General features: G+C 37.6%; 1 protein-coding gene across 1 annotated transcript in view; it reads right to left on the bottom strand.

Moving 5' to 3' along the window:
• The window catches only part of UBE2E2 (ubiquitin conjugating enzyme E2 E2), a 373,168-nt gene that overhangs the window by 83,796 nt on the left and 273,128 nt on the right, over nucleotides 1–16,244 (bottom strand). Inside the window, exon 3 of the mRNA XM_077760694.1 lies at nucleotides 2,534–2,666. Within this exon, the coding sequence (XP_077616820.1) occupies nucleotides 2,534–2,666 (133 nt within the window). The remainder of the gene's footprint in view (nucleotides 1–2,533; nucleotides 2,667–16,244) is intronic.

Below are 16,244 nucleotides of genomic sequence, written 5' to 3'. Positions count from 1 at the left end.
AGCATATCTGTCTACAAAATCTGGTTTCTAAAACTGATAAATTAGGTGGTGATAATTTGCTTTGAAAGACTTCCCACAGGTGCACATTTAAATGTGCATTTAAATTGTGATCTGAGTTACCAAAGTTTGATTTTTTCCTTTGTCCTAAGAGATTGTTTAATCAAATTCATTCAGTGGAGGAACTTAATGTTTTTCTGGTAATATTCTTGACAGGTACTAATTCTGCTTTTTTAAAACAGAAATACTGGCAAATTTTTACTCCCAGTAAAGGGAAGCCCACTGTCTCAGAAGTCAAGCTATTCAAAAACACACTGTACACTTGAGGATAAGATTTTCCTCATAAGAATTAACACCTACTTCCCTGTAAGTGACACGCTCCTGCTTCTAGATTTGTCCCATCCAGCCATCCAGAGTAAGGTCTAAATCCTAACCCACACCACAGTTCCTGAAACATCTGAGGACAGTTATCACATTCCTTCTAGTCCTACATTTATTAGTGAACATCTCCAGGTCTACAGTGGAAAGTACATGGTCTGTAAAGTCAGAATTCAGTAAATTCTTGCTTGTCTATTACTGGAAACCTCTCTAGGCCTCACCTAAGCTTCCTCATCTGTGAAAGAGAACATCTAACCCTTTGTTGGGTATTCGAGAAAAAGAAAGGAGTTGGCACAGCAGATGCCTACTATACTGTTTTACCTAATGAAGCAGCTCAGGAATGTGGACGACTCTTTCCCCAGCTTATTCTTGTTCTTCTTAAAATGAAGAGCTCAGGAGTGAATGAAGCACTCCAGATACAGTGCGACTGGTGCAGAGTTCTGGAGTCTTACTCCTAAAAAATGTCACCTTACAGCTTCAGGAATCTTAAGTTCCCAAAGAATTTTAGTCAGTTAAAAGCCCACAGTTTTATTTACATGAACATGAAGTAAGGTCTCTCCTTCCTATCTTGTACCATGGTTTCCTTCTGATTCTCATCGAAATACTACACATTTAGCCATTTAAATTCCATCCTGTTAGTTTCAGGCCACCCTTTCAGTCATCCAGGCCTTTTTGGACACAGAATTATTTTATCTAACTTATTAGCTCCCCCTTTTTAGCTTTAATCCACACCTTTCTGTCATGCTGAACTTGGATAAGCCCACACATTTTCTGAGATGCATATTTCAGATGTATAGAACAGCTTGCACCAGACTCACAGGCCACACAACACCTCCCTGATCTGAACTTTTCCTCCTCTTCCCCGCTCTGTCCTTCCTCTACTGAAAAGCCTGTCCAATAAAGGTCCTCACATCACTGGCAGTAAAAGGAGAAAATAAATATTAGATACACTACAGCTTCATCACTGAAAACCAACCTAATGCAGGTATGGGTGTTCACCAGTGCCACCAGGTCCATCAGCCTAGACAAGATGTACTGTGTAATGCAGAAAAAGAACATGGGCTTTGGAGTCCACCTTCCTGGGTTCAAATACTGACACCACTATTTGCTTGCTGTATAATGCTGGGACAGTTACTTAGTTTCTCTGTGCCTTGGTTTCTTCTTTGGTAAAATTACAGTTGTTGCTTTTCTTTTGATAACAAACAATATCCAAGCATCAGTGGAACAAAAGGAAGAAAGGAAGAGAAAGGGGAAAAAAGTGGGGGAACTTAAGAGGGAGGGAGAGGAATTACAGAAATTCATGGAGTAAACTCTTATTTTCACTTTTTAAAACTGTCCACTCCAACATATATCTCAAGTAAGTTTTATTTCCCTCTGCAATGTGAGGTTAAGTCAGGTCAAATGAGAATTCTTTTTTGGTGGCCGTTTGCAGAGTCAGTATCCTTAGGGTCTTTTCCTTTTCAAAGTGGAGAAAGAATTAAAACCCATCAAATAACTGACTTAAAGACAACAGAAAGGAATGTGAAGAATTCTTAAAGTGTATAATTTTGTCTTAAATAACTGTAAATTCTATGTTCATTAAATAGTCATTTATATTAGGCAGCTATTACAAATACTTATCTACTAAATGTTCTTGGCATCGTTTTTAAGTCCTTGTGGGTCACACTTTCCATTCTAGTACATGTACAGTTCATGTGAGCAGCTGAACTTTCAAAACTCAAAGCTCCATAGCTGGTACCCTAAGACTTGTGTAGCAGGACTCCGTCTGCAATTAGTCTGGCTCCTGGGCTTCATTCTGGCTCCAGCTTCAGGCTACGTCTGGTTTTCTAGGTTCCAGGGCTGGCACAGGACCAATCTCACTCACCTAGTTCCACCCATAACATGCTGCTTTATGTTACATTACAACATAAACCACAGAAAGGAGAGACACTGAGAAAGGATGAGAAAAAGCAATGAAATATGAGTAAGGGGCTAGGGTAGGGAAAGAACCTATAATTTTTCACATTCTGTTTCCTTTTAAATACAATTAGCCTTGGAAAGTTGTCTGTGTTAACAGAATAGACATGCATACCTAGATATGTATGTTTAAGAATATGTATATGTATACACATATACAACAATACATATTGCTAAAAATGGATGAATACTTCATACTGACCTTAGGGGGTTTAAACGGATAGTCTGGTGAAAAGGTAATGTCAAGAAAGAACACCCCTCCTTCATAGACAGATCCTGGGGGTCCCAATATAGTTGACCTCCATTCATAAATGTTGTCTCCTTTGGGTCCAGCACTGAAATAAGACATACAAATGAAATGTGCTTAGAGATTATGTAAACCCTGAAATTTAAAAAATTCTATTTATGGTAACAATAAATTGAGCAATTACAATAAAACACAACAAGTAGGGTAATTCTATATGATGGTTCATTTGTCAGTATCATCAATACTCTATAAAGAAAAGATGTTGGTATCACTTAATAAAATAGAATCAGGAAGATTCTGTTTTGCCATCCACAATCCTAAACCTATTAAACAAAAGATTCCTAGGACCACAGACCTGAGGCAGAAGCACAAATGTTTAATAAAGCATGAAATTATTTGTAAGGTCTTAAAAAAGATGATTTGGTCATAGAGTGAAAGAGACAAATTTTTGAAGAAGGGCCACTAGAGAAAAGAAAGTTGAATAAAAGATAGTCTAATCTCTCTGTTAACAACTGAGAATACAAATGAGGTTCACAGAGATCAGTGCATGTTCATCATCCATACAACTCTGCTCAACTATCATATCCCATCTGAATCTTCCTCTTTTCTCTTTTTCCAACCAAAGAACCTCCGCCCCCTCAGCCCTCATGTATCATGAATAGCATGCCTGTAGAAAACAAGATGTATCGTTTCATTTTATAACAATGTTTTTAATTAAAAAAGGTTTTACAGTAAGTTCTAGGCCCAACACAGGGCTTAAACTCACAACCCCAAGATCAAGAGTTGCGTGCTCTACCAACTGAGCCAGCCAGACACCCCTGTAATTGTATTTTTAAAGTATTTACTTTTTCTGTACCTCCCTAGAAGTTCCTTGAGGAATAGATTTTTGCCCTTAGGGCCTAGTGAGTACCTGTTTGTTTGGTGACGATGGATTAATAGGAAAGCAAGTGAAACAACATGGCTATGAGCAGTAAACATCTGTCTTTGAGTCTCAGAGAAACTCGCTGAGGAAAATAAGGCCCACATGACTCACACGAATTGCATTCTCTCAGGTGAACAAAAGGACAAAATGAGATTATAGTTTAGCTTTTCGGTGTTGTTTTTTCTACATCAAGCTAATACCTATATCTAATAGCCATAAATTCCCCTCATGTTCAGTAGCAAAGCGGGCAACCCTTTGGGAAAGATGTTATCATCAACAAAGATTTAGCTACTACTCTTATTTTGAAATTAGTTTATATCTACAAAAACTTCATTGTTGAGCAGTGTATCAAAAAAACCACTTGTCTTATTTAAGTTAGGATATACACTAGGAATGCAAGGATAGTTTAATAATAGAAAAGTATTAGTGTAATTAACTTAACTAAGAGATTAAAGTTGAAAAAAAGGGATAATTTCAATGAGTACAGGAAAAGCACTCAATAGGCTTTAATAATAGCCATTCATGACAAAGAAGCTTTTTAGCAAAACTGGAATAGACAGAAACTTCTTTAACCTTGTAAAGAGTATCCACCACAAACCTCATAGCAACTAATATATTCAGTGGTAAAATATCAAAAGTATACCCTTTAAAAATTGAGGAACATGATAAGGTCACCCACTATGACTCACCCACTTCTAATCATTATTGTATTAGAGATCATATCCATTAAGGTATAGAAGACACAAGGAAGGAGAAACAAAAGGTATGGATTGAGATGGAAAAATAAAACTCTGAGCATTTACAGTACTTATGTACACAGAAAAATCTATATACAATTTATTAAACTTAATAAGAGTTTATAAAGTGGCTAGATGTAAGATCAGTATGAAAAACCAGCTGAATTTCAACATACTAACAGAATTAGAAAATATATTTTAAAATATCTTGTAATCATATTAAAAATACCAAAAAAAAGCCTATGCATTAGTTTCATAAAAATATGTAAGGTTTTTTTTTTTTGGAGGGAATTATAAAACACTGAAATACAAAGAAAGTTAAATAAATGGAGAGAGATACCAAGTTTATGAGTAGGGAGACTCAGCATCCTACAGATGTCAATTTTTCCCATATTGATCCAATCCAATTCCAATAAAAAGTCTACCAGTTATTTAAGAAATGAAACTTGAAAGGGCACGTGGGTGGCTCAGATGGTTAAGCATCTGACTTCTGATTTCGGCTGAGTCATGATCTCATGGTTTGTGGGATTGAGCACTGCACTGGGCTCTGAATTGATAGTGAGGAGGCTGCCTGAGATTCTCTCTCTCTCTGTCTCTCTCTAAGTAAATAAATAAAAGAAACTTATAAAAAAAGAAATTTGACAACTTGATTCTAAAATGTGTTTGGAAGCTCAAGGAAAATTCTCAAACTTTTCCACACACAGGAATCTGATCTATGTCAGAAGTGGTAGGGCTAAGAAAACAGTTTTTGTATATGGCAAATAGAAAAACTGGATTTCTACTTCAATAAATACACAAAGCCTTGTTGTAGACGGATTAAGCACTTCAATGCAAAAGTCAGAAGTTTAAGAGGTTGCCTAAAGAGAATGACAAGCCACAAACTGAGAAAAGATATTTGGATCACATAAAATTGACCAAATTCTAGTGTCCAGAGTATAAGAATTCCTATGAATCAAAAAGAAAAAAACTAGCAATCCTTTATAAAAGATATAGTTATTTCTAAAACAGAAGAAACATGAATGGCCAATAATCATATGAAAAATATTCAATTTAGTTAAAATCAGGGAAATGAAAACTTCAAATCACAGTTGAATATTATTTTACACAATATACAGGCAAAAATAAAAGCATGACAAAATCAACTGTTGATGAGGATGTGGAAAAACAAGAATTCCTATATATTGCTGAAATGTGTTAAATCACTTTGGATAAGAATGTGGACTTTAAGTTGAATCTATATACTCCTATGTTACATTTCAATTGCATTCCTCGGTACATACCCCAGAGAAATTTTTACACATGTGCACCAGAAGACATATACAAGAATGTTCATGGAAACACCATTTGTAAGAGCAAAATTGGAAACAACACAGATGTCCACTGAGAGAAAAAGGAATAAATTCACCCAAAGGAATACTACATGACAGTGAATATATACTGATTAAGATGGAAAATCTTAAAAATATCATACTAAATTTTAAAAAAAGGTCTAAAGGAATATATACAATATGATACTATTTTCACCAAGTTTCAAAATGACCAAACAGGAAAATACGTTGTTGAGGACGCATACATATGTAGTATGGCAAGAAAATGAATGAGAACAAAGTTAAAAAGAGTAGACTCCTGGGTAGAACCAGAAGATGGAGGAGAAGCATCCAGAAGCTGCACTGGCTCTGGTGATGGTCTCCTTTTCAGTATGTATGGTGGATTCAGGAGTTACCTGTTTCATTATGAGGTCTCATAACTTACTTATGTGTTAGATATGTTCCTATATATGTATCCAATTTTCGTATTAAGAACAAGTGTGCCAAAAACGTCTACCAAAATCATACATGAAGAAAGCAAGATGCAGCATATGTACAGTATGGTCCTGTTCTATAAACTAGAAATATAAAACAATATTTTATATAGTTTGTGAACACATATTTATGCCCAAGTCTTTAAAGAAATGAACTAAAAAAGATCTAAATTCATGAGAGTGGTCGTGCAGGGAACAGGAGAGGTGAAGTAGGCTGATTGATGGGATAGCTCTGAAAATGAGGAATGAAGCAGAGTTCAGTTTAAAAAAATGTTTTTAATATTTATTTTTGAGAGAGACACACATAGAGTCCAAGTGGGGGGGGGGGCAGTGAGAGAGGGAGACACAGAATACGAAGCAGGATCCAGGCTCTGAGCTGTCAGCACGGAGCCCGTTGCGGGGCTCAAACTTATGAAGTGTGAGATCATGACCTGAGCCAAAGTCGAACACATATACTGACTGAGTCACCTAGGTGCCCCGAAGCAGAGTTCAATTTTATCTCTAGTTTTGATTTCTCTTATTTAAAAAGGATGAAATAAAAAAAATAATATCAGTTTATTGCAAATGTAATATATGCTGAGAAGTAGAGCATGAGGCTAAAGTATAATGTCTCTGCCGCATCCTCTTTACCTACCTCTCCTGAAGCTGACGGTGAGCTATAAACAGAATATATTCAGGCCAGATGACAATAAAGATTTGGCAACAACAGCTCCTTGTTGCCAGACAAGCTCACTCATTCAGATGAATAATACACATGGTTACACCCTGAGCTATAATTAGACTAAATATGAATAGATAAGTTTATCAGAAGGAAGAACTTAAAAGTAGAGTAAATTATAGGTTTGTAGTTACAACATTACTTCAAGGTAGATGAAGAAATTTAGTTTAAAAAATACACACAGGGAGAACACAGCTATGAAACAATGTACATAGACATGTTTCCCAAATACCAAGACACAATTTCTCTGAGTCATTTTGAGAAATTTTAAGATGATCTTCCAAGAATGGTCCTCACAGTTAATCATATAATTTGGGCTGAGGAGTAACAAATAGTGTCACCAAAGAAGGGACTCAGGAGTAGAAGTCAGGAGATAGCTCACAAAAGTAGGCGATGTCTATAAATAATTTACATTTAATTAGTGTGCATTTTAAGTCTTATTTGGTTCTTAGGATACCAAATTTTATTGGTTCTTTGAAGTCAGTCAGCTGTCTATGCAGTTATCAACAGTGTATTAAATAACACAGCTGACATTATCACTATGAGTTGGTTTATACTATCCAAATGTACCCTTTTAAAAGAAAGTACTACTGGTAGTAAACTATCCTGAACAGAGTGGTGTTTTTTAAAATGCATCTGAGACTGATACTACTTCTGATACATACAGACTATGTTTTAGAAGTCTGGCCTCCTCTATGATCTGAAAAGTGGCATTTGTGCACCTCCTCCAATCCCAAAGCTTATAGTAATGGTTCTTGGGTCATATAGCCCCTGTCCCACTCTCATTTTGTGTTTTTTTTTTGTTTTTGTTTTCCTTGCTTTTTAAAAATTTTTTGATGTTTATTTATTTTTGAGAGAGAGAGAGACAGAGGGAGACAGAGAATCTGAAGCAGGCTCCACGCTCTGAGCTGTCAGCACAGAGCCAGATGACAGGGGGCTTGAACTCACCAACTATGAGATCATGACCTGAGCCGAAGTTGGACATTTAACCGAGTGAGCTACCCAGGCACCCATTTTTTGCTTTTTGAGAGACAGGGTACGCAAGTGTGTGTACATAGGGCAGGGGCCTGACATGGGGTTCAAGCCCAGGGCTGTGCCCTGTGACCTGAGCCCAAATCAGAAGTTGGACACTTAACCAACTAGGACACCCAGATGCCCCCAACCCATTCACATTTTGAGATATCCCAGATGAGAAACCCTGGGATAAAAGTCCAGAACTGTGTTGTATAGTACCGCAGCCATGGAGCTACTGAGCATTTGAAATGCAGGTAGTTTAAATTCAGATATGCTATAAACTGCAAAATGTATTTCAAATTTTAATGATAAGGTAAAGGAAGGTAAAATACATCATTACTTTTTTGTTAATGACTTATTGAAATAATATTTGAGATATATTGGGCTAAAAATATATTAAAACTAACTTTACCTATTTTTATTTTTTTAATGTGGCTACTAGAATATTTAAAATTACACAAATTGCTCGTATATTTCTATTTTATTTGACAATAGTGTTCTAGAGCAGCACTAATAAAACTTTCTGTGATAATGAAATGTCTTAGTGCCTATTCTTATCCACTATGGTCATCCATCTAGCCTCATCCACTAGCCTCACATGGCCATTAGGCACGTGATATGGAGTTAGCGAGAATGAGGAAATGAATTTCATTTTCATTTGATTTTAATGAATTTAAATCTAGCCCATGTAGCTGGTGGTCACATATATTGGACAGTATAGATTTGGAAGCTCCAGTAGTCCCTACTGACCAAATGGTTTTTTAATATGTCAGAATGATTTGGGTTTACATGAAACAGAAGAATGGGCTTTTACATACTTTGGGCCAAAAAAGTGAGAAGGTGAAGCTGCAGACCATTTTATATTTTTAATGATCGTTTCTCCCTTAAGTTGACCAAATAAAAGCTGGCGTCAGAGGACATCTGCACTATAGGGTGATGGTGAAGAACATGAATGGCCCTGAGTCAGACTTCTGTGTCTGAATCCCAGTCCCATCTGGATAAGCCCTGGGTAAATATGGAATCTCCCTACATAATTGTTCTGTATCTTAGTTTCCTCATGTATGAAATGAGGCAATTCAGCACTAACCTTGTGGAGCAACTGTAAAATTTTAGCAGAGATGTACTCTCACAGCTTGGAAAATGGGGCCTGTAGAAGCCCAAATAAGAAGCCTCCAAATGTTAGCTGCTATTCTAGTTGTTATGCTCTGTGGATGATTAAGAAATTCACCAACACATGCAAAAGATTAATTGCCTGAGTCTGTAAGAAGGGTTTCAAGATGCTAGGACTAGAAAACAGGCTACCAAGACCCACCACCACTATCTTGCAACCTAATCTTAGGATATGTATTCAGCTAGAACTTTGGAAACCATTAGAAGTCAAAGCTGCCACTTCCAGGAAATCCAATTTTTCACTGGATGGAATGTCTAGTTAACATCATGATTTTTAGGTATGAGGTTATTTGTAATGTTTTCTCACTTGCAGTATTCTTAATGATTACTACCCTTAAGTTTTTAATTTTAAGATTTTATTTTAAAGAAGAAAGATGAATACAGTGAATAGAGCTACATTTCAAAATAAAATGCAATTAGATAAATCTATTAAAATGCAAGTATCAATTAGCAAAGTACAAATCAGTTGAATAACCAAAGTTGCCGCCTGGAGAAATTCTGTTAGAGAATCAACGTTGTAAACTGTGTTCAGCTTTTTGTGCTGCACCCTACAGTGGATGAGCCCTTCTGTACATGTGAAATTTACAATAAAAATGCTGAAAAGAACTAAGCACCCACTCTCTTTATTTTAGATCATAAGGTGTTTTAAATACGTCTGAATACTTCCAATGTGCTGTGCCCCAACTGTGATTCTAAGGCCAAGAAATTTTGGCTGTGTCTGCTGCCTTTTCACTTAACACTGACTCTGAGCTAGAAAAAGGGTAATAAGGAAGCCCAGGCAACATAGGGATTCTGGCTCCACAGGACAAGGAACTTGCCTTTGTAGAGAATCTCTGGTATGTCCACACAAACCTGAAATTGATGGGGCTGGAGTGGGGAAGAGGAGACAACATAAGGGATTTTTCAGAAGCTCTGGAAATCTCTGCTTTTATGTCAGATTCCACATAGGTGAATTCATCCCTTCCAGTGGTGAGCACACTGTTCACAGGCAAATGACATGCTGCACATACATTCAAAGTCCCTTTGAGAGTAAACAGCTGTGGGAATACTGAGCTGCTTGCTTAACACACAATAACATATGTTTCTCTAATGTCAAACTGGAAGGAAAGACTAGTCCTATCCCTTAAAAGAAAATATGATAGCAAGGCTCAGAGCAGTTACAGATAAGGACAGTACAGAAGAGGGGAAATACCATCGTACTGTATAAGTGAAATGAGAAAAAAACATGTGGGAGTGGGGGGATTTGCAGGGGAAATGTTTTCACCCTGTTCTCACGGCCTATTTGTTGCTAAATCCAACAGTGCTTTTTGTTTTCATTTTACTAAAACTGTAGCTTCTACTCCCTGATTCCTAAAAAGCTCTCTTCCCCAGGTATCTCTTCAAGAGACTCTCTCTGTTTTAGGGTAATTCTCCAATTCTTTCATCCCCTCCAGTGACATCTCTTCAGTGTCTGTTTCCCAAGGGGTTCTACTCTCAGTTTCCTTGTTTTCTCATCTTCTTTCTAGGTATCTCGTTATCCACCTCTGACAATCAACCTATCAAATACTGATGGAACCTCTATCTGGTGAGGAATCTGAGTCATCCTTGACTATGCTTTCTCCTTCTGTACTCTAAATTCCCCAAAGCCTGTAGAATCTGTCTCTGTAATCTGTCTACTGGCTGCATTAACTCTTATTTACATGATGGCATTAGCGTCCTGTTTCCCTGCCTCCAATCTTGCTTTCCTCCAATCCATCCACCAACTGTTGCTGATTGGCCAATTACCAGAAAATCCTTTAAATGGGATCTACTTTCTCTGGCTTCTTAATACTTTCAAGATCAAGTCCAAATTTCTTTGAAGCATACAAAGCATTTCAAAAAGCCCCGACTCCAGCTGACCTCTCTGGCCTCCTCTCTTGCCACTCCCTTTTCCTGCAGCCCCACTCTCCAGTAGTACTGGACTTAGTTATAAACCTGCAAGACAGTTGGGCTTTTTTTTTTTTTTCCCTGCCTCCTGGCTTTGGATAAGATGCTCTGTAGGTCTGACCATTCTATTTGTCCCGTAGGCCTCAACTTAGCTACATTCTTCTCGGTGACATCTCCCATCCTCTCAAAGACTAAGTACTCTTTTGGAAGTGGTAACATTCTATGCAAACACAACATTATAAAAAGTTATTTATAGGACTTTTAATACTGGGGAAAGAAGAAATATTAAGCAACAGCATTATCTGGGTCACAGGAAAAAAAGAACTCATTCTGATAGTGAAAAACATGCCCTAGGGCTAAAAGGGTGTTGAGAAAACAGCCCAGGATTGTAGCTCTTGAAGAGACAGATGAAGGTTTATTTCATAAACTCCTGAGGTTTCCTATATTTGTATATATATTTTCCTTTTTATTTTCCTTGAAGAGCAGTAACATCAAAGCCCACCACAACATCTTAGGAAGTTAGGATATAATAGTGGTGAGAGAAAAGATCCATTTGGTTCACTAAGCTTGAAGCAGAACTGAATGGTTAATATTTCTCCTTCACACATTGTCTTTCTGGTTCTTAGTGATCTGGTCCTTATTCCTGAAGTATTCCAAGAAAAAGAATTATTTCATACTTTTTGTTGATGAGTGCTTAATAAATGGGAGGATCTCTGTCCTCAATCACACTTCCCAGATTTGAGATGTGAAGAATAAAAAAAATGATTTCACTTGACTGTACATAGCTTTTATCAAATCTTACTTTAAAGTCACTACCATCATCTATTTGTATCCTTTGTTAACGGTGTCAACAACTTAGTAGAGAGGAAGAAACTAGAGAAAAAGAGGTTTGTAAATGAAAAAAAATAACTACTACTTAATAATCACAATACTTCCTTTTCCCAAGGAAGGTAGTAGCTAGTAAGATAGTATGCTTAGTGAGTAAAACTAGTCTTCTGAAGTTATTGAAGAATGAAGACTGTGAGGTCATGACACCTTACACTTCTTGCTTCTTTCTATAGTACATGTAACGTTGTGTGTTTGTATGTATTTAAATTTTCCCAATGTGCGGTATATTGCAATGAGGACACAGCTTTGCAACAGACTTAAAATTTTAAGACATAACTACAAAATAATGAGCAGGGAGAAACAGAGAAATTGGGGAATGGGAAGGAAGACCACAGGGAAACACTGCATATTGTTCCTTTTCCTCCTAAGCTGCATTTTAATAAGACACATTATCTTTGTAAGGACAAAGGTAAGTCACAGTCAAAAAGAACCAAATCTTATTTTGTATATGTGGGTTGTTAAAAATAAGGTTACAATTGTAAAGACTTGGGAGACCATATAGTTCAACTTTGTCAAAACACAGAAGAAGCAGAAGTATTAGAACAGGACTGGAATTCTACTGAATTAGACAATTAGGCATAAAATCAACAAGAATTACTGAAAATACTGAATTATAGAATTTTTCATCCTTTAGTAAGCTGAAAGGATTTAGAAGTAAGTTAATCGAGTTATTTGGAGACTTTTTTTTTCCTCTTCCTTTCAACATATCCTCTTCCTCACTGAAAAAATTACCTACTTCGGCAGTGATTCTTAGCATGTATTTGGTGGTGGTGGGGGGGAGGTGAGAATCTGAAAAATGAAAAAGCTCCTCTCATTGAAGATTTCTTCTACCCAAAGTCTTCATTTAAAAAGCCTTTATTAATGCTTATTTATTTTTAAGAGAGAGAGAGAGAGAGAGAAAGAGAGTGCATGAGCGGGGGAGAGAGAGGGAGACACAGAATCTGAAGCAGGCTTCAGGCTCTAAGCTGTCAGCACAGAGCCCGATGTGGGACTCATACTCACGAGCTGTGAGATGGTGACCTGAGCTGAAGTTGGATGCTCAACTGACTAAGCCACTCAGATACCCCCAAAGCCTTCATTTTAAAAGTGATAAATGGGGGTCATTAAAGGAAACTGAACATTGAAAAAAAAAATAAAATAAAAGTGATATAATTAAGGTTCTCCAAAGTGAAATGCTTTGTTCAAGACCACACCCACAGCAGAAAACCAGAGAGCTCTGATCCTAAGGAGAGGCTCTTACTTTTTCACAACTGCTGTCAATTTAGATATGAAGGCTCAACCGCAAAAACTATATAGTTACCATTATGATGGACTGCCCTGTGTAAGAGAGGAGACCAGAGATCAAAACTAACACCTGGGTTTCCTTTCACCTTTTTATCCTGGGCATGGTTCAAGGACTAGATTTAGTTTTGGTAAAAAACCATTTCTATTTTAGCTACCAAATTCTTCTTTTTTTTCAGCTTTTTAAACTAGAAATACTGATTTTATGGTACTCTCTTCATTTTTCTAGGAAATGTATGACTTCTAGCAAAACTGCTTTTGTTGCCCACCTCCCAACTTGACTCTCTTGCCTCTTCTCTATTCTGTACAGAGATGAAAGTTCTTAAGGTACTCAAGACTTCCAGAATTAGCCTCTCTTATCTGTACTGTAAGAACAATTTTGGCATGTGAGCTAGCCAGTGCAGCAGGTAATGTTACTTTATTATTTAAAAATTTTCCAGACATGTGTTAGACAGGAAGACTATACGCTTTAACGTGCCTACTGATCTTATCTGCAGGTTAAATAAGCTTTTGACAAAAGTGCAAGTGTCTGATGGCCCTACATAGTTTTGAGGAAGTCAAATCCTTCTGAATTTTTAGTTCTCAAAAATGTTACTACTTACAGACGACAGAATACAAGCTTCCCTGGTATCATTCCAAATGTAGCTTTACTGATTTTTAACATTTTTAAAAATTTTGTTTTTAATGTTTATTTTTGAGATTGAGACAGACATAGTGTGAGTGGGGGAGGGGCAGCAAGAGAGGGAGACAAAATGTGAAGCAGGTTCCAGGCTCTGAGCTGTCAGAACAGAGCCTGATGTGGGACTGGAACTCTTGAACCGTGAGATCATGACGTGAGCTGAAGTCAGATGCTGAAGTCAGATGCTTAACTGACTGGGCCCCCCAGGTGCCCTTGTTTTCTAACATTTATACCAAAATACTGGGTACTGGGTGTCGGACTTATATTCAAGAGTTTCCAACATTTTTTCCTCAGTGTAAAGCACCGTGTAGAGCAGTGTGCTATGATCTGAGCAAGATTAAAAAAAAACAAACAGAAAAGTCCTGATCCCTAACGGGCATCTCATCTGGGCAACATGGGAGAAGACAAGATGTATGTGTTCCACAGGACTCATAATTAAGATGCTATGGAAGCCCTGCAAAAAGACTGATTTCCAGCATTTCCAGGTGGGTGGGCTTTCTTACACCACAGCACTTCCAGGTCTTGTGTCTAGAGAAGAGACAACAGACTCTGTCAGTCAGGGTAAGCATGTGGTTTGAACATGTCCCACAGGTGGTTCTGACAAGGACTGCACCTTTTCTAGGGAAAGACTTCATTAAAAAAAAAAGGTGGCAATTAAACTGGCTTGGAAAGATGAAGAAGATGTCAACAGGTACAGGAAGATGGGGCATCAGGGGTTAAAGACACTGTGTAGAAATAAAGCAAGGAGAAGGAAAGCGAGTTCCCTGTTGGGAGAAAAGCAAATATGCCGCACTGAGATTAGATAATGTAGGGCATCAAATGTCATGAGAGGAATTGGAAATGTATTACGGAGACCTGTGGTTTTCAAATCTGTTGCTCCTAGGAGCAGCGGCACTCCAACGAGGTCTTTTGGGTCACTAATCTCTCTGCCTCCTCCCTACCTGAGATTCAACTAGAGAAACTCCACTTCTGTCTACACACACACACACACACACACACACACACACACGTATAGATTTAACACATGATTTCTTTGAATAAAGGAAGGCCAGTGCTTAAAAAAAGTTTGAACTGCTTCTGGAACTTAAAAAAAAAAAAAAAAGCACCTAGGGTTGAGAATCACTATCAGACCATGGAGTCACTGAGGACCGCAAAGTGTGGTCCAGAGAATAACAGCATTATGCAAACCTTCTGAATCAGAATCTAAAGAAGATTGCTGGATGACTGGCATGTATATTAAAGGTTGAGAGGCGCAGAAGGAAGGTTCCATGTGATACAATTTACTGATCATCTTCTATATGTCAGACATCATGCTTGCTAGGTACTTTTTGTACTTCTGTGAGCCTCAGTTTTCTTATCTGCGCTTTATTAAGAATTAGATATAAAGTTTCAAGTACCATGCCTGGCAAAGAGTGTTTTAAAAATAATGACTATTGCCATTAATATATATTCCTTCAAATTACTGCCATTCTGCAAAATTACTGTTATCTGAAACTGAGGCTCAAAGAGGTTCAATGGCTCGACAAAAGTTACACTGTAAATGGTGGAAATGAGTTTCAAATCTAGGACTGTCATGCAAAAGCTTCTCTTCTTCCCCATACAACTCTCTGGCATCAAGGCTTAGTGTAGACTGGAAGCAGCCGAAAGGGAAGACAAGGCAGTACTGATAAACTACATGGTGCCAGCATTAGCTTCCATATTTCTGCTTAAGAGATTAGAAGTGGCCAAAATTACAGACAAGTACTAATAAAGGGCAGATTTGAGTTATGTGAATCCCAACATCATGTAAACATTTAGCAACTTAGTTAATATTTATATAATATTTAGTTAGTATTTAACAATATTTAATCTCTAGATAGGCTTATAGAATTCACAAACAACTTTTATATGCATCATGCTCTTTAACCTTCACCACAACTATGTAAAATGGGATTATTATTCTTTTTTTTTAAATATTTTTATTTTTTTATTTCTAGGAGAGAGAGAGAGACAGCGTGAGCAGGGGAGGGTCAGAGAGAGAGGGAGATACAGACTCTGAAATAGGCTCCAGGCTCTGAGCTGGCAGTCAGCACAGAGCCCGACGCAGGGCTTGAACCCACAAACCACGAGATCATGACCTAAGCGAAAGTCGGACACCCAACCGACTAAGCCACCCAGGCGCCCCATAAATGGGATTATTATTCTAAAATAAGATCACTCCAGTGTTTTTCCTCCATAAACGCCTATTTAATAGCACAAACCTGGATTTCTTAATACCTTATAGAAGCTTTCATGTCAGGCCTTGTGTTTAAAAAAATCCAGATTTTCAATGACATGCAGAGAGTTCATCTCTTACCCTTCTTTTTCCCTTCAGCCCATCAGCAAAGGTCAGAAGTTGATGGGGTTTTGGTCAAAGGAAACAAGATCAGGGCAGCTGGCACAGATCTAGCTATCTTGTTTGTTCCAGTGAAGGGAATGAAAGGTACCTGACTGAACTCTGGGGGTTCTTGGCAGAAGTAGTGCCCCAGCTGGAGGTGAGTGTTTTGTTTTGGGGTTTTTTTTTTGTTTGTTT

This window comes from Crocuta crocuta, unplaced genomic scaffold (assembly GCF_008692635.1).
Source record: "Crocuta crocuta isolate KB4526 unplaced genomic scaffold, BGI_CrCroc_1.0 scaffold253, whole genome shotgun sequence".
In the NCBI taxonomy this organism is placed as follows: domain Eukaryota; kingdom Metazoa; phylum Chordata; class Mammalia; order Carnivora; family Hyaenidae; genus Crocuta; species Crocuta crocuta.
This window is presented reverse-complemented; position numbering and strand designations above follow the sequence as displayed.